Source organism: Protopterus annectens, chromosome 8.part0 (genome assembly GCF_019279795.1).
Source record: "Protopterus annectens isolate FY-2018-M chromosome 8.part0, PAN1.0, whole genome shotgun sequence".
Taxonomy (NCBI): Eukaryota; Metazoa; Chordata; order Ceratodontiformes; family Protopteridae; genus Protopterus; species Protopterus annectens.
The window spans coordinates 1811373724-1811395168 of record NC_056741.1 but is presented as its reverse complement, the minus strand read 5'-3'; the positions used below and the strand labels follow the sequence as shown (position 1 = coordinate 1811395168).

Below are 21445 nucleotides of genomic sequence, written 5' to 3'. Positions count from 1 at the left end.
GTTTAGGCAACAGAAGGAGAGGCTCTAACTACCTTGGGAAGAGAGGGAAGAACAGTTACCTGAGAAGCCCCCTCAGCCTGGCCTACCTCCTGAGAAGGCACATCCTGTAACAGTAAAGTTTCTGCCTGAGACTCCATAGAAACTCCTGGCAAAACCTCTGGCTCCACTGAGCCTTCTAAAGAACCGACGTCCGGGACTGCCGGTTCATCAACCCTAGGCTTCACTGTTTTGTCCCGGCATTTATAATTGCAACACTTCCCAAACACTAACCTGGCGCAACCAACAACGAGGCCCTAAACAAGGAATACACAAGGTATGGTAATCCCTATGAGGTATCTGTTTCCCACAAGAAATACAGTTATTCACTTTTTCTGACATCCGTAAAATACTGAGGCAAGAAAAACCAAAATGTTCGCCAACTCTGTTTCGTCTGAAACAATATTTCAGAACGCCAACCTGCACTCGCAAAACTGCTTCTGCATCGGACCATGCGGCCTTATACACTATACCCAATAGTAAGGACTGCAGCAATGGAAAACGAAGAACATCCGTATAATTCAGTAACTACTACCATTTAGCTATCCAGAAAATCTGTATCCTGCACCATACAACTCTATTCAGCATGTCTGGCTAGATTTAAATTCACTTTTATAATATTTCTGTGTTTACTTATTTAAGAAAGACACATTGGTATTACTGAGACAATTATTCACATAAATATTAACAACTTAGAGTAAGATTGCACAAAAAATCCAAGATGACTTTTTTTTTTTTTTTTTTTTTTTACATATAGTACATGTTTTCAGCCATTCAGTTATAAAACAAAGTTGCTGTTGTATAATCTGCAATAGTCGAACTTTGTAATGAATTATTTCCATTATTCATGATGGAGACATTTTCATTCAGTTGGCAACTCACAACTGTACTTGGGATGTCCAGAGCGGTTAGGACATCACAGTCTACACATAATGAAATGTAAAGAAATGAGGTAGCTTGCTTGGAGTAGTTTTAATCACAGAAGCCATGGAAAATTAAGGCTAGAATGTTCCAGAAGATTACAGCTCTTGGGCATCTTGACAGTTCATTAGCTTGTCAAACACAGGCCATAAAAATTGGCATCAAACTGTTATAAATTTAACTTCAGTGTTTTTTTAAAGTATTCACAAACATTTCATTCATTCCCTTCTGTCAACTTCAATCCAATAGCTTTGTCTCTGTGGTCACCTCAGCCTGCCATCACACATTACCTACGTTATACCATTTCTAAGTTTGATGCCTCTTGTGCTTTTTCAGTAGAGGACAACTGGTCAGTGCTGACGTTGCAAGCTTTTCCATTCACTTGGGTGCCCTCATACATTTGCAGTGTTGTTTTTAGCTCAGAGCGAGCTCGGTGTACGACATACCGTGTCAGGGCAATGCTGATGCAGACCTACAAAGCAGAAGGAAAAGATGTTTAATGAGGGTTGCATATAGAATAGAAATTAAACATATTTTCTTTCATTTCTCTTTACTGATTTTTTAAGAGGCGGGTAAGCTGATGTCAGTTGCTCAGTAAAACATCAAGCCAGCAAATCAATTTCTGTGGAGAATCTCAGTGTGAAAATGTCTGTTTAAAAGACTTGCTCAGATTTGCACAATAGACAAATGGAGACTGAAGGAATCAATCTTACAATGACTACAGGATAAATATTCTTAGCAGATTGTAGCCTTAATCATCTGCATTAACTTCAAGTTAGAACAAGAACACTTACCCACTTACCTACTTAACTTGAACAAATAATTTAAACTTCAACATGACATCTTTATTTCTCCCACAAGAAGGCCAGCAGAGACAATCTGCTAGATAAAGTGATTTTATCTGGACTAATTCATTGTACTCTTTCTTCAATGGTGTGCAACCTCAGATTTAAAATGAATTAGAAAGGAGGGGGAACTGTGAGGGGGCCTGCCCCCCCTAAGAAAAATGCATTTTGTTTTATTTTGCCTGACCTATGCAGTATTCAGCTTCTTGATGATTTGGCATCTGTTCTTTGTTATCTTTGTCTGCCATTTTTACTGTCAGGATGTTGAATGGAAGTGTAATACACTGATCCTGTTGACTTGGTATATAAAAATCTGTGTATTACAAGTTACAATTTTATAATTTTGGTAGAGCATGTGCTATTAATGTTTAACTGGAATCATGGGGAAGGACCTTCAATGTGAAATTATGTCCAAGACAGATGGATAAAATGATTCTAATTGTATATTTGATTCTAACTGTATAAAAGGTGCTATGGCAATGCACCAGTTATAATCCCATTATTTTCTTATACAATATTAAAAATTAGAGGTCAATATAAGAAAGGCCCGTATATGTACATTAATACATTATTTTGAAAAGACATAAAAATTAGCAGATATTTTTTTCAAAAAAAGACTGCATCTGTTATTTCCATCATTAATGATCTTTCTTGAGAGGTCCTATGGTTAAGCAGAATAACAGTAGTAAACCACTAGTCTGGAAGAAGCTATAGAGAAATAGCAGAATGAATCTCAGAAGACAGAGTCCTGAAGAAAGTCCATTTATGTAAAATCTTACTATAAGAGCAGATGTTCTTCTCTTCACTGTTGCAGTAGTCTTTACATAAGGGATTCACCGCCAATATCGCTGATATTGCCAACATCCTAGCTGATAGGTTCAGTGCTAACTTTACCCCCCTTCTCACCAACTTTACCCCCCTTCTCACCCCCTAGAGGGCCCATCTCTATACCGGAAGAATGCAAAGTTCCTATAATCACGGCTGCACAGGTAAAAAACACACTCTCCAAAGCCAAGAACACAGCATCCATGGGACCTGACAATATCCCAGGCTGCGTTCTACACAATGAACTGGCACCCTACCCAAGTACCATGTTCAATCATAGCCTCACCTCAGGTTTTGTACCCACTGAATGGCGCACCACGACGGTTATCCCACTCCACAAAGGGGGAGCCACGACGGACCCCGGGAACTACCACTCCATTAGCCTGACGAGCCTGGTCTGCAAGGCCATGGAACATATCATCGTGGAACTCATAAACAAAGACATTGGTAATCTCCAAACTCTGGACCCTACCCAGTTTGGATTTGTAAAAAGCAGATCATGTCTCCTAAACCTGATTGACTTCTTTGAAGCAGTCACCAAAGCCATAGATGAGGGTAAAATGGTTCACACAGCTTATCTAGATCTCGCCAAGGCTTTCAACACCATCCCCCACTCTGGAATTATAGATAAACTCACTAAACTAGGTATAAATCCCTATGTCACAAGATTAGTGGCCAACTGGCTCACAGACAGAACCCACACTGTGAAAGTAGCGGATTCCAAATCCGACATCAGACCAGTGACAAGTGGAGTACCACAGGGTTCAGTCCTGGGTCCTCTCCTGTTTGGTATCTACTTCTCTAAAGTGCAGGCCAACACAGAAGGTCTTTGGCTAACAAAGTTTGCAGATGACTGCAAACTAAGAGCCATAATCGAAACTCCTAACGATGTGGACAAACTACAAAAGGGCCTCACTGAGACAGATACCTGGTGTCAAAGCCATGGCCTGAAGCTCAATGCCAAAAAGTGTATTGTCATCCCCTTTGGTAAAAACTCTGTACCCATGAACTACCACATAGCTGGTAGTCTACTTAATGCCGAAAATGTGATGAGACATTGGGACACAGGTGGACAGTAGTCTCTCCTTTGATAATCACATCGCCACAGTGGTCAGGAAATCCTTCTACGTGGCTCATCTCATCACAAAAGGATTCTCATCCAGAAAAAAAGAGGTAATTGCTCCCCTCTACTCATCACTCATTAGACCCATTATAGAGTACAATGGCCCTTTTGGTATGTACCTCACAAGACATTTACAACAACTGGAAAGACCACAGAAATACCTCACAAAGAGGATTACTGGCCTCAAACAGATGCCATATGCAGACCATCTCAAAAAACTACAGCTTTACTCCATCACATATCGCCTACTCAGGGGCGATTTCTAACATACAAAGCTATGTCAAACCCAGAGCTGTTGGACATGCTCCACTTAAAGAAATCCCAATCCCTCCGAGCTACACGCACTAGGGCCCTAAACCTTGTCACCACAATAAACAGAACATGCTGGAGGGATAGATTCCTGTCACAGAGGCTTTCCATACTCTGGAACAGACTACCTATCTATGTCAAACAGAGCTCTTCATTAGCACTCCAAGAAAAATCTTGATGATTGGATGGGAAATGGGAAATTCACCCCGAGGATCACTTCTGTGGCTCTGCTCGACAGGGGCACAGGAAAATAATTTTCTTGGGTGGCGAAAGCCAGGGTACATTTTTTTGGCTAGGCTTGTATGGGCCCTAGGGCCGATAGCCTAGTACCTACCTATGAACCTATAAGGGTAGCCCAATGTCCGGCCAGTATACTAAAGCCTTAGGAATTTATAGATGGCATATGTCACACGTATGCTCCCTGCTTAAGATGAAGGACATAAAAGTGACTTACGGACATACATACCTCAGAACTGAGGAGGAGGAACAATATTCCTAGGAACTATGAGGAACATGTGCATCCACAAGGAAAAAAAGGAAAATAATTCCAGGTCAGAAATTCAGAAGGAATACGAGGGAGGGAGTGAATAACGCAAAAGTGAAGAGAAGAACATCTACTGTTAACTGTAAGAATTTACACAACTGTACTATGTCCTTCCGCATCATTGTTGCAGTAAGGGAGAGTACAAAAGCTCAAGAGGAAATTTGGGAGGAGGAAGGCACAGAGCAGCCCTCTATAAACCAATGCAGGACAGTTCTGGCTAAGCCAGCTCTTGTTCTGGAAACATCATCCAACTTGTAATGCTTAGTGAAGGTATGAACAGAACTCAAGTAGCAGCCTCAAGGATGGAATTGCCATCCAATCCTTTGAATAAAGCACCAAAGGAAGCCACAGCTCTAGTACATTCAGCCTTTACAGAGGTAGAAAGGCATTTCCATTAATGAAATAACAAAAAGAAATGGTCTTATAGATCTAGGAGGATGCTTAGAAACAGACAAACCTAGAGATCTTTGATGGAAGGAAACAGATTTGTAAATGGCCTTAGTCTTAGCCAGATAATATCTGAGCTGTCTATGTAAATCCAGTGTGAGAAGAACTTTCTAGTAGCAGACTGTGGAAAAAAGAAAAAAAGGAGGGCAAATTAACAGATTAAGAGTCAACTCTTTAACCATTTTGGGCATAAAAGGAGGATTAGTACAAAGACACTTGGAGTTCAGAGATTCTAATATCTGAAGAAATGACCAATGAAAGAACAGTCTTCCAAGTACAGTGTTGCAAGGAAACTGAAGCAGCAGCCTCAAAAGGAGCCTGGGGTTATTTATCAAGCTCAAAATTGACATCCCAGGAAGATGGACGATATCAGGGGTGCCTTTAAGAAATTGCTTGACCTCAAACCTAGAAGTAAGAGGAGGAGTCAAGGGCAGACAAGCCAAAATAGCTGGCAGGTGAGCTTTAATGGAAGAATATGCTAACCCAGCATGGAGCAATTCACACAAATAAGAGAACCACAGGGATCTCCACAGAAAGGGGAACCTGATTACAAGAACGGTACCAGACAGAAAATCTCTTCCATTTGGACAAATATTATTTTCCTGGCCTCCTGCAGAACCCTAAGCATGTCCTCAGAAAAAGGTGCCTTAAAGGGATAAAAACTCTATCACCCACAACATCAGTTGAAGCGTGGACAAGTGAGGCTGGATCGGATACCCCTTGTCTTGTCTGAGAACATCTACCCAGTGGGGTAACTTGTGGTGATTTCACCTGGCTAAGTGAAAGGGAGGGAAGGTGTAGAGAAGCATCCCCTTTCAAAGAAAAAACTAGTGCATCCACCTGCCAAGCCAGAGGACTTGGAACTGTGGCACAGGAAAGAGGAAGATGTTCAAAGGGGAGGCAAAAAGATCTACCCATGGAGTACCCAGCAATGGACAATGTCCAAAAACATATCTCTATGAAGCATCCATTCGCAAGCCTGTGTACTAGAGCTGCTCAAGAGTCTGCTACTATATTTTGTTCTGAAGGAATATATACAGCCCGAAGAATCACTCAACACTGGACAGCTAGGTCTCAAACCTGAAGAACAAGTCTGTTAAGAAGGTAGGACCATGTTGACATACCAAATCAGCTGTGATGTTGTCTGTAAAGATTTTGAAGGGCCCTGTAAGAGAGGGAATGAAAAGCCTGAGGAGAGCTCTCATTTCCTTTATGTTGATGTGATCTGACCTCTGAGCAGGATGTCAGAGACTGTGGACCTTGAGGGAACAGAAGGAAGTTCCACACCTCCTGTCCGAGGCATCCGAAAAAAGTTCCTGAAATAGGACTGGGGGTGGAAAAGGAAGTCCTGGATTGAAAGAAATCTGAAAAATCCACTAGTGAAGTTTAGGTTATAGCCTGGAAGGAAAGGAACTAGAAAATCCAGAGGATGACAGTGTTGAAGCCACACTGACTTTACATGAGAAAGCTACAGTGGTTCCTGAAGTCTGACTAGAGGTAGCATAAGAATGGTGGAAGCCATGAATCCTAGAACCCTGAGAGAATCCCTGGCTGTGACTAAAACCAGAGGAAGAAAAGATTAAAAAAAGGTGACTAGCGAGCTTTGGGTGGAGCGAGGGATGCCAGTATGGGAATGGTCTGGATCCTGCAGCTGAAACACATGATCTTGAGAAGGAAACAGGACTGATTTCTGAAAGTTTATGGTAAACTCCAGGCTTTGTATCAAGTCAATTGGAAGTGTTGAAAAAGAACCTTGGGGGATGAAGCCTGAATGAGAAGGCTGTCCATTTAAGGAAAGATATGAATCCCTATCATTCTGCAAAAAGCAATAACAGGAGCAAGGCTTTTGGTGAATATCCTTGGGCAGTAGAAAGGCCAAAGGGCAAAGCAGAGAACTGAAAATGCAAGGAAGAAACAGAGAAACAAACTTCTTCAAAAGGGGTAGAATGGGGATGTGAAGATACTTAAGACTGAGGAAGAAGAAGAGGGAACAGGATTTGAAGAGACAACATCCAAAAGGAAGGGACATTTAGAAATGTGTTCCAGAAAAATTCCTGGAGTGAAGCACTTTCCCTTCCTGAGCAGGGGGCATAATTTGAATGGTGCCCTGAAGCAATTCTGGAAAGAAAAGAAGCTACTCCTGAGAAGGTTGAGGAATGCCCAGAAAAGGAGGATGGGATTTCCACACCATGAAATATCCCTGGCAGATGATGGACAGAACCCAAGAGTCTTGTGCGACCCTTAACCTGTTGGGAAAGGACAGAAAAAGATGAAGGGATAACGGAATCTGGTCCACGGAAAGGGGAAGCAAACTGTCAGAACCTGGTCCGTCGTGAAAATGAGGCTTCTGAGAAGTACAATTCTGAGTAGACTTAGCAGGGGGTACACACCTAGAACCCTTCTTACCTTTAAGAGGAGGGTGAGGCCGTCTGTGTACAAAAGCAGATTTGGATGGATAATTCTTCTGGAATTTAGGGATAAGAGACACAAAAACATGTTTCAATTCCTGTAAAGCCTTGCCTTTACACTGGAGGGGCTTAAATATCTCAGAAGTAGCAGAGCCAAAAAGGTTCTTATTATCATGAGGTGCATCCAGCAATTCAGCCTTAATATCAATCAGGTAAGGGCTAGAGTCATAGCCTAGAGTAATGTCTCAAAACAGAATGAAAGCAGCAGTCCTAGAGGAAGCATCATTTAATAGAGTTGCAAGCCACTTGAGAGGTAGTACCCAGTAGAAAAAGGGCTATGACCTTCCCTTCTGAATTAGGGAGGTAAGAGAGTGCCTGAGAAGCTTGAGAAAGAAGGGATACAACATACCTGGTCATACAAATCTGGGTAATTAATAGCCCAAAAAGCCAGACTGGCAGCAGTATATACCTTTTGCCCAAATGTTCCATAGCTCTACTTGTCCTTTGAAGGTAGTAGTTTAGTAGATGGCAAAAGCTTAGAAGGTTTGTCAAAAGAGACAGAGAGAGAAGAATCAGCAGAAGGATATTTATGACTTTGCAATCATAAGGGACCTTGTAAAACCTATCAATTTTCTTAGGGGGTGGAGGTTGAGAATCAGGGGCCACAGAGGTTGCTGAAAAGAGCAGCAAAGATGGAGGTACAGTAGAGGATTTAGGATACTCCATCTGGAGGAGTTCATATAATACCTCGTTTGAATATCAGATACCTGAAAACAGTCCCATATGAAATATTCCATCATCTGAGAAATAGTGTCCCCAAAGCAGAGAATCTTCCTCCTCAATCATAATCCAAGAGAGAAGGAATTTGAGAAGAAAATGCTAAAGACTCCTCCCCACAGCCTAATCCGCTTCATAGGACTCCTGATCCCTGGGCATCGTAAGGGGAGTAGACAACCAAGGAGAAGCAGGCACAGAAACTCCTTGATGCTTTAAGGCCATTAAGGCATTACAAAATCCCTGGGTAATATTCTGCCATTCATGTTGAGTATCTTTAGGGTAAATATGCTTTTTTTTTGCGTTTTCTTCTGAGAAATGTCTGCCCTAAAAACCCTAGGAGGTTCAGACCCTTGCTGATACTCAACCAACGTAGTAGGAATCTACGTTGGAATCTTCTCCCGAACTAGGATTTGCAGCATCCCCCTCTGTCCCTAACTAGGATTTGCAGCATCCCCCCTCTGTCCCACAGAGATAATCAGCAGAGGTTCTCCCACAACATCCAGAGTGGATAATCATAGAGCCTCTAAGGACATGTAAAAAGTCAGATCCATGTCAGCCTCCAACAGAGCTGAAGCATAGGAATCCGAGACGACAACCAGGCAATCCTCTAGGTTTGCACCAGCCTTGAGAGAGACATCTGGAGGAGAAAGCAGAGCAGTCAAATCAGACTCGAGTTTTTTGGCCTCTTTCTTGACGTGTCTGACCTACAGGACAAGAAGATTATGCCATAGCACCTTACACCAACAATTTAACATGCTGGTTCTCTAGATAAATTGAAAATGAGGAGAGATGACCACATAGAGTCTTAGGGACAAATGCTTGGCAGATAGAACACTGTGTATGGATGAGAATCACCCAAACAGAAGAGACACCGCTCATGATGACTTTATGAGGAATTTGCCTCCCACAGTCACATTTTTCCTTTTTGGATGACATGTAAACCTACAGAAATAAAAGTAGAAACCTCAACAGGGCACTCATCTGAAACATGGCTCAGTAACCAGCACAGAAGGAGCATTTGGATTAACGATCAATGATGGCATTTGGACTGGCAGCAAAGAAGTTCTAAGGTATGTACGTCCATACATCACCTTTATGCCCAAAGCCTTGAGTGGACAACATACAAGTGATGTACATCTATAAATTTCTAAGACTTTGGTATAATGGCCGGACAATGGGGTAGCCTTGGCAAGGAATCCCTTATGTAAAGAATACTGCAACACTGATATGGAAGGACATCAATTTAATCAGGAGAGTCCTGACTCCCAGGATATCAGAAAAGATGGAGAAGAGCAATATCATCAAGCAAGGTCACAGCAACCAAATCTTCCAAAGTCTGGACTAAACAGGCACTTGTGGCAGCTACATCTAATTTATTTATTTAGAGATGACCAGACCTTGACTGTGGCAGACGTTGGGTAATGGCTCCACCCCACAGTTCAGAGACTCAGCTGCCAACCTACTAAGAAGTGAAATTAGCAACTGTGAGCCATCCTAACTGTGGAAGAGAGACAGATCAATAAGCTTTCTAATAAAGCAACATAGCTGCCCCATGGAAACATGAGAAAGTGGTACCTTTCCTGGAAGTAATCTACCTTTCTCTTTCTCACAACTTTCTACCTCACAAATAAATAAGAAAGAGCTAGTACAGGGAGAAAAATTAGACAACCTTTTAAAGAGAAGCAGGACTAAGAAGGGGGAACTTGACCCCTAAAGATGAATGAGGGAGATCTCCACAAGTCTAGGCCTGAAGATCTGAAAAAGTGTGGCAGAGGTGAAGCCACTAGGAAGGGAGTTTACCTAAGCATCAATTTGACGTGGTCAGACTCTAAAGGCCAACAATGGACAGGCATGCCTTGTCAAAGAAAGGTTTTCTTTATACAGGATGGAGAAACTGCTTGCCTATGCAGGATTAAGAGCCACCCTACATCCCAAAGACATACTGATAGGTGAAACAGTGATCCTCTAAGTTGCCCATCGGTATGGGAGCAGTTGTTTTGTGTGTGTGTGTGTGTGTGTATATATGTGTGTGTGTGTGTATATATATGTATGTGTGTGTGTGTGTGTGTGTGTGTGTGTGTGTGTGTGTGTGTGTGTGTGTGTGTGTGTGTGTGTGTTTGGGCACGCACTATATTGAAAGGCTTGGCCACTTTTTATAGCTTAGGATCTGATTCTCGAGCTCCTCCCTTTCCCATAATGCCCCTGTTCTCCAGATTACCTCAGACCGAGTTTGCTGCAGCTGAATATGCATATATATAGGGGTGTGTGTGTGTATATATATATATATATATATATATATATATATATATATATATATGCATATATACATATATCATATATACATATATATATATATATATATATACACACACACATATATATATATATATATATATATATATATATAGTGTAGTGTAGGTATTTGCGTGTGTGGTGTTTTGCTTTTTTGTGTTTGTTTTGTGGTGCGGGTGTTGTGGTTTGTGTGTGGTGTGCGCTGTGTGTTCGGGTTTGTACGATTTTGGCTTTATGGTCTTGAAATGCTGAAATTCGAAATTTCAGCATTTCGAGATTATGAAGTGAAACCATATATACGCACGCACATGCACACACACACACACACACACACACACACACACACACACACACACGCATATACATATGCATGTTTGTATGTATGTATGTGAGGAAATTTATCATAAGATAAAAAAGATAAAATCAGGACGTCAAAAGGAACAGTGGTTCCTGAAACATCTCTGTACATCTTCCCCGAAGGGACAGGGAGATGGGGGGGGGGGGGGGTTGAGGAAGAATGGAAATGGACAACACAGATGAAATGTTATGGTGAGTACATAATTTCTTTATCTGATGTTGTCATTTCCATTTGTTCCTCAACCTGTGGGACAGTGTCCCCAGCTACACTGATCTTGGGAGGCCCTCATGGAAATTTATATTCCAGAGCACCAGAAAACTAAAGGATGCTTTATTTATAAATATATCATCTAATTTGTAATGCTAACAAATGTATGAATATTTGACCAGGAAGCAGCTGCACAAATATCAATGGATACTGTAGACCAAAAAGCTGCTGAGGTGGACACTGATCTTTTAGAATGTGCTTTAACATGGCTGGGTGGGTTAGCAGCGAAAACATAAGAAAAGCAATCTGCTATCCATTTAGCCAGAGTCATCTTGGAAACAGATTTTCCCAACTTTACTTTAGAAAAGGAAACAAATAATTGTTCAGATTTCCTGAAAGTTTTAGTCCTGTCCAGATAAAAATGCAATTGTCTACACACATCAAGAAGGTGAAGAGTATATTTGCCCTTTTTCTGAAAGTTAGGAAAGGATACTGGAAGACTGATAACATGATTGATATTGTGCTCAAAAGTAATTTTTTGGTAAAAAAAAATGGATTTGTATGCAAAGGGACTCTCTGAAAAATTAAGTAAGGTGGTCTGGAAGAAAGTGCCTGTAATTCCAAAGTTCTTCTAGCCAAGGTTATAGCCACCAAAAATAGTTTTCCATGACAATAATTTGAGGTCCACTTTGGCAGAAGGTTCAAAGGGTGAGTGAACTAAGGCTTGTAGGACCATAGTGAGATCCCACAGGGAAATGGGATCTTTGACTGGATGCCAAAGGTACCTCTCAGAAAGGTCTTGCACAGTTTGCAAGAAACTAAGGAAGAAGAGTTTTCACCTATATGATAATTGGATATGGCTACCAACTGAACTTTGATAGTAGAATAACTTGCTCCATCCTGAAAGACTGAGGCATGGAAATCAAGAATTGCTGGTATTGGAGCGGTAAAGTGATCTAAAAATTTCTGAAGAGCCCAAATATAGAACCTTTTCCATTTGCTTTTGTAAATTTTTCTTGTGGAGGCCTTATGTGAGCACACCAAGATTTTCTAAAGCCTGGAATGTCTAGCCATCATCAGAAGTGGAGAAATCATGTGGTCTATTTGCAGTCTGTTAGATCTGGGTGAGTTTGTCCTAAGGGACAAGATAAAAGGCCTGGACTTGGTCCAGCATCTAGGGAGGACATATCAGATGATACCAAAGGAAAGGAAACTAGACCTGTTGAGGACAGAAGGGGGCAATGAGGATTACGTTGCTCTTCAACCTTCGTGCATTCTAAAGAAATTTGGGGATGAGAGGTGAGGAGGATAAGCGTATAGGAGATAAAGAGGGCCAAACATGGACTACAGCTTCTCCCGGTGATTGTCCCTGAGGAGGGATTGGGGCAAAAAACCTTCTGCATATGTTGTTGGTTGGGATTGCAAAGAAGTCACAGCAAGGTAGACCCCATTTGTGGAATATCTTGTTTGCCACAGACTGATTTAGAGACCACTCATGAGGCATCAGAATGGTTCTGTTTAGCCTGTCCGGTAGAATGTTGAATTTCTCTGATATGTGCGTTGTTGCTAGAAAGCAGCTGGAAGAGATCACCCATTGCCAAACTCATTGCTTCTCAACAAAGGGGGTAAAATCTGGTTCCCCCGGCTTGATGAAGTACCAAATTACTGAGATGTCCAATTGCATAGCAATAGCTTTGCAAGGCCTGCAACACTAGAAGTACCACTCTCATGTCTAGAACGTTGATATGCAGAGAGGTCTCCTGTCTCGACCACGTACCTTGAACTAGCTAATGCATCCCTGGTCAACATGGCATGGGGGGGGGGGCGGAAGAATAAATGGATGTCCTTCCTCAACATCCCTCAAGAGAAGCCACCATGACAGGGAGTCTTTGCACACTCAAGCTAGTTTTACAGGGTGACTCAAAGGATAACAATGTAAGGACCATTGTACTGCTAGAGTCCATTGTAGAATTCTCATGAGAAGGCAAGCTGTTGGAATCAGTGCTATAGAGGCAGCCATTGAGCCCAGTGCTTTGAGAACTAATTCTGCTGGTAGCAAAGGAATGGTTAGAATTTGTTTAATGTACAACCTTAAGGACACAATTCTGTTCTGAGGTAGGAATGATAGACAACTGCATGTGTCCAGATGCGGTCCTATAAAATCTATCACTTGGACTGGGTGAAGTTGAGACTTTTGGGTGTTCATTGTAATCCCCAATGTGTTTGCTAGATGAATCAGATAATTTCTGGCTTATATGAGTAGATGCCTGGATGATGCAGTTAGGATCCAGTCGTACAGATAAGGAAACACTCTGAATCCCAACAGTCTCAAGTGGGCTGCTACTATTGCCATACATTTGGTGAATACCCTGGGGGCTTTGTTAAGACCAAAGGGCAGAGCTCTGAGTTGATAATGTCTGGCTCCTAGCTGGAAGCAGAGAAACCTTGGGAGTGCCTATCCATTTTGATGTGGTAGTACTCATTTTGAAGGTCTACAGAGCACAACCAGTCATCTTTCTGGAGAAGGCGCAGAATAGACTGTACCGTGACCATCCAGAATTTCGAGTTCTTTACAGACTTGTTCAGGGATGTCAGATCTAGGATCAGTCTCAGGTCCCTCTTTTTTGGCACTAAAGAGAACCTTGAGTAAATTCCAGATCCTATCTGGTCTGGTAGGACCTTCTGGATGACCCTTTTTTCTAGAAGTTTTGTAATTTCTAAGGCTGCTGACTCCCTCTGATTGGGTAGAACTTCGGGGAGATTTTTCTTTGGTTTGGGAGTTTTGAAAAATGGAATGTAATATCTTCTGGATATAATTCTTTACGCTCAACAATTAGCCAGACATTCTGGTGCAAAGATAAGCACCCCCTGACTGCCTCCAGAGAGGGACAGTTCGGCAAGTGCTCAGGAGTGCTGAAAGGATCTGTCTGAGAAAGAATCTCTACAGCCTTGATTCTGTGGACCTCCCCTGCTACGTGGGCACAATCTACCATTACAATTATTTTCCCCTCTGCCTCTAGGGGGAAAATCTCCTTGTGAATCTTAGAAAAGCTCTTGTGATTTTTTGAACCACAACTTCTTACCTCCACATTGGTTCCTAGAGAAAGGCCTTTGTGGGGCAGAAAATAGGATTCTGACTTCAGATAAAGTCTTTCCGTCCTTTTCATAATGGGAGTGTGTGTCTTTCATAGTTGGGCCAAAAAGTGATGATCCTTCAACTGGTGCATTGATTAATGACACATTGAATGGTTCTGCAAAGTCACAAAGTTGCATCCAGTCATGTCTCCTTAGGGTGATGCCTGAACCAGTGGCCCTTGAGGTACCTTGCATGCAAAATTAGCCTCATGGATGCATTTGAGATCAATTATATGGCGGCCAATCTAGAGGAAAAGGTTTTCTGTTCCTCTTGAGACATGGACCCAGGGGCAGTGTTAGAGATTTCCTTCAGTAAGTCCCTCTGTAACCTGGTAAAACAAAGTAATTCAGCAATTACAATGTTAAAGTTGCTGATGAGTATACCTGCTTCCCAAACCTTTCCAAAGCTCTAGACTCCCTGTTAGGGTAATGGACAGTGGAGCTTTGTTCGGCTTGCTCCTTTTTCATGACTTCTGCAACAACCATGGCATCTACTGGGCTACATTTTGTCCAGTGAGGTTTATCTGAAGGGGCGCAGAGAATCTTGTCAGCTCTTTTTGGGATGGTGTCTTTTGGTGTCTGGCTCCTTCCATGGCTTTCAGGAGACAAGGTCTATGAGTTCATCCACAGGTGGGGTCACCCAAGATGTACACGGGCCAGACCTAAAGGCTTCCAAAAACACAGACTCCTCTGAGGATGGGCTTTGGGTAGACAAACCACCTTTTTGGAGTAGGATTTCAAGGATGTCTCCAAAGCAGACATCATCAGGTGTCGATCTTGGGGACCCTTCCCCCTCGCTGAAGTCAGTGTTCTCTGTGATAGATTCCTGATGGAAATCCAGGTGCCTTCTTTTGCACAGTCTCTTGTGAGGGACCTACTCAATGGGATGTTCTGGGGAGGTATCAGAAGAGATGGTGAGCTTTGTGGGTGGAGCTGGTTGGAAGCTCTTGGGGGATGGCTGTCCCTGAGGTGGAAGATAAGCAAGCACAGTTATAAAATTTAAGACAGGGGTAGGATCCGAAGGAGGTAGAGTCAATCCAGCTCTCGCCCGGGAGAGTACCTTCTCTACTACCTCAAATGCAGAAGGACCCTCACAGCCCAGTGGCAATTCCTCTGGAGTTGAAGCCATCAGAGCACACAACCCCCAACCTTCCTGGATCCCTGATACAAAAGGGGGAGTCAGAGCTGAGCTGGCTAGCACTGAGGGAAAATGACATCTCTGAAAGCTTTGCAGTCAGAGCAAACCCCTTGGATCCACCACTGCCACCTCAGCTCTGAGATCCATCATGCTCCAGCAAAGTTGGAACTGATCGGATTACAAAAGTCTGAGTCGAAAAAAAAATATCCTCAGATCCAACGTGTCAACTCTGGTTGCCCCAGATCTGAGGGCCCCAAAACAGGAGATTGGATTGGAGAAGGAGTTAAAGGAAGGAAGGCAGGTAAGTTGATGGCTCATGGATCCGGTGGGGGGCAAAACCCCCATCTCAATCTGCATCCTGAGGAATCTCCTCATCTTCCTGTTCACCTCCACTTTGGATAGGCTTCAAGAAGATCTTATGGAGAAAGAGGTGGAGGGAGGTCTTGAAAAATTCTTGGGGGTCTCTTGGAGAAAAGGTGACCTTAGTGTCAGGGATACAGGCTCTGGGGAGAATCTGGGAGCTCGACTTGGAGATTAATGGCTGTATCGGATCCAAGGGTTTCTGGTCCAACAGCTTTAAGGTAGGTGGTTCAGATGAAGATTTGGTAGGAGACCGGGGAGGAGAACTCCCTGGGCTCCTTAGATTTCTTAGTGGGGGTTTGAGCCCCTGAATTTTTAGAAGATCCAACTGAAGAAACAGCACACTGGGGAAGAAAGCCCTTCAAAATAAGTTTGTTTTGGTGATCGCTCAGAGCTCGAGCGTTAAAGCCTGCACAAATATCGCACAAGGCATCTAAGTGATCAGGGCCAAACACACTGTGGGCATCAGAGTTGAAGATTTTATGCCCGCAGGAAGTGTATTTTTTGAAACCAGTAAATTTATCAGCCATAACGGAAAGTTTAAAGAAAACAATTTTTTTTTTTTTTTTTTACTAAGATAGGAGATTAGAAAAAGAAAGGAACTATCAACAATGGTAGAGGGACAGGAATACCAGCAGGTATAAAGTTATTTAAAATTTGGAAGAAACCACGAAAATAAAAAGGTGAATTGAAGGGCAAGGAAGAATAAAATATAGAGAATAATAACAAAGTTTAACACTCAAATGGGGACTCGAGAGGTGAAAATCCTGACTGCTTTCAAGTGTGGCAAACGAGATCTGAGCTAACCTGGAGGACAGGGGAATTATGGGTAAGGGCAGAGGTGGAGAGTGTGATCCCAAGCTATAAAAAGCACCAGAGTCAGATCAGAGGTTCAGATCCAAACCCACAGGTTGAGGAACGAATGAAAATGACTACATCAGATCATTTGTTTTGTAAGGGGGGCACCCCCCATGCCCCCTACACTCCCTCCTAATTATATTTACAAACTCTAAGTCACACTACAGTGGGGAAAGGGCAAATTTTCTGATTCTCACTGTACCACAACTTTACAAAGGGGAAAAGAAAAGTCAGATGTTCGGTCAGCTGACCTGGCTTTTTTTTCATTCAACAACTGGAAGTTTAAACCGGTTGTCGGTAACCCATACATACACACATATATATATATATATATATATATATATATATATATATATATAGATCTACCCGATAAGACCGACAAGCCAAAACAACAACAACAAGATAACAGACACCAGAAGACTGACAAAGCAAATACCCGACAAGTTGAAATCCCGACAACGAAAACACCGACATGCGAAACATGTGTGCTTGCATTTGAGCACGACTGTGTAAGTCTGCAATAGTGACGGAATTTAGGGTTAGGGTGCGGGTAAGTCTGCGATAGTGATGGACCTTAGGGTTAGGGTTTGGGTTAAGGTTAGTGCATAGATAGTTGTGTATGTAAGGTTTAGTGTAGGTTTATAAGGTTTTTGGTGTGCTTGTGTTGTGTGTGTGTTTTTCGGAACAGCAAATATTTTTTGTTTTGTTAACTGTCGGGATTATGCTTTGTTGGGCATGTCAACTTTCGTGTTTTTGCATTTTCGTTCTAGTGGTGTCGGTAATCTCGTTGTCGGTCTTGTGAGCTGTCAGTTTACTGTAGTAGACCCATATATACACACATACATTTTATATATATATATATATATATATATATATATATATATATATATATATATATATATATATATATATATATATATATATATATATATATATATATATATATATATATATACATACATACATACATACATAGCTGCAGTGTAAAATGCAGAACTGTTAAAACATCATTTGTTTTGTAGTCTGCATTTAATATCAAATACAAATTTTGATTGCTCAAATGTTAGGAGTGTATGAATGCTGAATATTTTTTTTTTTGTGTGTGTGTGGCTCTTAGGTAAGGTGTGTGTACTGTACAGTATATACTCAAAGGCAATAACTGTTTTAGTTGCTGTTAACAAGCAATTAAGAGATAGGAGGTATCACAAAAGAAGATGACTGCCTTTATTTAGTGTAGAATATGAGCATTTTCAATTTTATTATAATACACCTTCAAAACTAATATACATTACATATAAAAATACACATGCATACACAGACACATAAATGTGTGTATTCATATACAGTTACACATATACATATATATACGTGTATTTGTGTGTATGTGACATTGTATAGTAGTCAGAGAATCCTTGACGCTAGTTGTGCTGTTTTCCTTTTGATCAATTCTATTTAATTTGAAGGTGATTAAGTTAACTAGCAGGAGTTTCTCCTTATTCCCACTGTTATATGATAAAGTAAGAATATTCAGCAATATAGGAAGTGGGGAGCTGTCAGGTGGTTTACCCACATACTATTCCATTACTTGAAAATGCATGCTGTAACAAGCAGTCAAGTTTATGTATGTTGCAGGACTGAAATGTGCCATTTTTTATACATTTCTGTGTTCTGCGTGACCTCAGACTATGGCTATGTGCAGTTTTATTATTTCAGTACTGCATAACCTCAGCATTAATTTATTTTTCAATGGCGCCCAGAACCACCGATTCCCTCACCCTGTGAAAGAGATATCTGGCTCATTCATTCATGGCAGCAGGTTTTCAACTAGCTAAGAGTGGGTGCAGACATCTGTGCACTGAAGAACACTGGGCTTTTACTTTATTAAGTCTTAGTGCCCAGTCAAACTCAAGGAGCTGGCATGCAAAGGGCCTTCAAAATATGCACCCACACTTCCTTGGATGATGTAATCAACTGTTTCTCCCCCTCATAGGTTACAATCTTTGCATGAGCAGTGGTTTCTAGCAGAATTTCAATCAAGGAGTGATTGTACAGATGTATGCTCCCTGCCCCTCTCTTAAGAAGAAACAAGCAAGATAAGCTTAATTTATTTTCCCTCCCACACCAACTCCATCAGGCACCCAACCTGCAAGCTGTACTCAGAGTACCAGGTTAGTGGTCAGAACTTTATCTTCTATGCCAGTTTTCAGGACTTTAGCAATAATGCACTCATTCTGAACTAAATAAACAAGAAATAACACTAAATCCATTTCCCAACAACTATATCTAATCATAGGGAGATGTAGGGTGGGTGTAGCTACTGCAACAGTGAGGAATTCGAACATCTACTATTACTGTTAAGTGCAGCTTACACAACTGTACTATGCTCATCATTCTCACTGCTGTAGTAGCCTTTAGGCTATACGGGTTGATAACCAATGCCTATCCATTCTGGGAGGAAAGAAGAATATGGGTAAAACAGTCTTACAAGTAATGAACCATAAATCAGCCTGAGAGGTCAGTTTTTCAATAACAAAGTCTAGATTCCAGGGAAAAAGAATTTGCTTTTGGACAGGGGACTATCTCATGTGCAACACTCCTTTCAAACTGTTTGACCACATAAAGAGATGAAAAAGGGGGAGCCATGGGAAAACGATCTGAGATGGCTGCAAGATGTACTTTGATAGAAGCATATGACAAACCATTTCTAAGCAGCTCAAACAAATATTTCAAAATCAAAGGGGTTGAAACCCTTTAGGGATCTCTGTTATTGGCTACGCACCACCTAGAAAACCTTTTCCACTTTAAAGGTAAGATTTTCTAGTTACACATTTTCTTGCCTTCTTAAACACTTGCTGCACATCCTCATGGAACAATTCCTAAAAGGTATTAAAATACAGTCATCCAGGCTGTCGGGTGTAATTACTCTAAGGCGGGGTGTACCATTCGCTCCTGATGCTGTGTGCATAGATCCAGTCGGTAAGGAAGCTTTTGGCAACTGTCCTTGACCAATTCCATTAAAAGGGAGAACAGACTTTGCCTGGACCAAAATCAGCTTACCACAATGATCTTTTGATAATTCTTTGAATCTTTAGGAGTCCCTTGGGAATCACTGGAAAGGATGGAAATGCATACAGAAACATTTTCGACTATGGTAATGATAGAATGTCTGTCTCCCAAGCTGCAATGATGTCACAAACAGATTTTTTTCAGTTTTATCATTCTGAAAGGAGGCAAACCGGTCTACTTGAGGTATTCCCACATCTTGATCAAGTCCTTGAAAGTCTCCAACTGGAACTTCCAAACATGAAGGTCTGTCTAGGCTCTGCTTAGTCTGTCACTGTTTTTCTCTGACAGAATATAAGAGGCTTGAAGAAAAAGAGAATGTCATTGAAACAGCTTCCAAGCCATCATTGCCAAGTAGCAAAGGGGTTATGGCCTTGTACCCCCGGCCTGCTCAGGTACCACATCATGGTAGTGTTGCTTCTGACCACTAGGAGAGAACCTGGAGTATATTGGTGGTGAAGAATGTTAAAGGCATGAATCACTACTAACATCTCTTTTATGTTAATGTATTTTGACAAGTCCAAGCCTTGCATTTGAGCTCCCCACACAAAATACGAAGAGTCCATTGGATCCTGTATTCAGAGGTAGTACATCCCTCACCACTGCAGTTCTCACTTCATAAATACCAGTAGTAGTATCTGGAAATTCAAGGGATGAAGGTGCTGGCTCCAACAATTCAAGTACCACCAAGATTTTCTCATGTGTAGTCTGGTGGTATGAGGATTACTGATACCAAGAGGTCTAGAATTTTGAGGACATCTCTTGTTGAGGCCACATCTAGGAGAGAGAAATCCAAGAAAATACCCCGATAAGTCAGAATTCTATTTTCTGCTATGAAGGCCATGCTTTTTACTGTGTCTATTCAACACCTCAAGAAAACAATTTGTTGAGAGGGCGTGATGAAGACCTTTTGAAGGCTCAATTTGAACCCCAGGTGGAAAAGGAGGGATGTGATCTTGTCCAAGGACTCCAAAGTACCTGGATACAGAATCTTAGCAATCAGAAAGTTGTCTAAATAACAACAAATGTGGATACCTAAGGTTGTGTAATAGGCAACCACTGGTGCCAGATGCTTTGTAAACACTTGAGGCAGAGTAGATAACTCAGGGATAATGTAGGAAACCTGATGATGCAAGACAGACATAGCAAATCTTACAAATGTCCTGAAATTGGGAGCAACAGGAATATAAATGTCCTTGAGATCTAGAATCACCATAAAACAGTGATCTGGAAGCAATGCAAGGACTGACTATAGGGTGAGCATTTTGAAATTTTTGGAATGGTGTTTAGAAAGGATATATCTGGGGCAGGTCCCCAGGAGTGCTCCTTTTTGGTACCATAATTGATTCTTGAGTAAAATCCTTTACTTTCTTATATTGCAGGCACTGGTTCTACGATCCCTACTTCTACCATATGATGGAGCACTGGAGGAAAGAGCTCTTCTGGTCTGGTAGGTGTGGGGCAATTCCTTTGAAAGGGGGAGGATTTACTATCCACTGTCAATATCTTCTTTGAATTATTCTCAGAACTTCTTTATCTGAGACTATTTGCGGCCGGGCTGCAGGGTTGAAAGAGAGGCTGGAGGAAGGAGGAAGAGTAGGAGGGGGTAATGGTGCTCTGTGACTTGGTGTAGTTACGCCTTTGAAGGGACTTGATCCTTTTTTGGAAAGGAACCCCTCCGGTTTCAAAGAATTATACTACTGCCATTTCCTTTTGGATCCCCGATTTTTGTTTGCTCTGACCCTTGAAGGAAGACAACTTGCTTGGGGAGAAACTTGGGTAAGTGAAACATCCTATAT

At 41.7% G+C, this 21445-nt stretch overlaps 1 protein-coding gene across 1 annotated transcript in view; it reads right to left on the bottom strand.

The window, feature by feature from the left end:
- Nucleotides 1-691: 691 nt before the first annotated feature.
- The window catches only part of LOC122809651 (transmembrane protein 64-like), a 567210-nt gene continuing 546456 nt past the window's right edge, over nt 692-21445 (bottom strand). Inside the window, exon 3 of the mRNA XM_044081297.1 lies at nt 692-1429. Coding sequence (XP_043937232.1) covers nt 1253-1429 — 177 coding nt within the window. The 3' untranslated portion in view covers nt 692-1252. The remainder of the gene's footprint in view (nt 1430-21445) is intronic.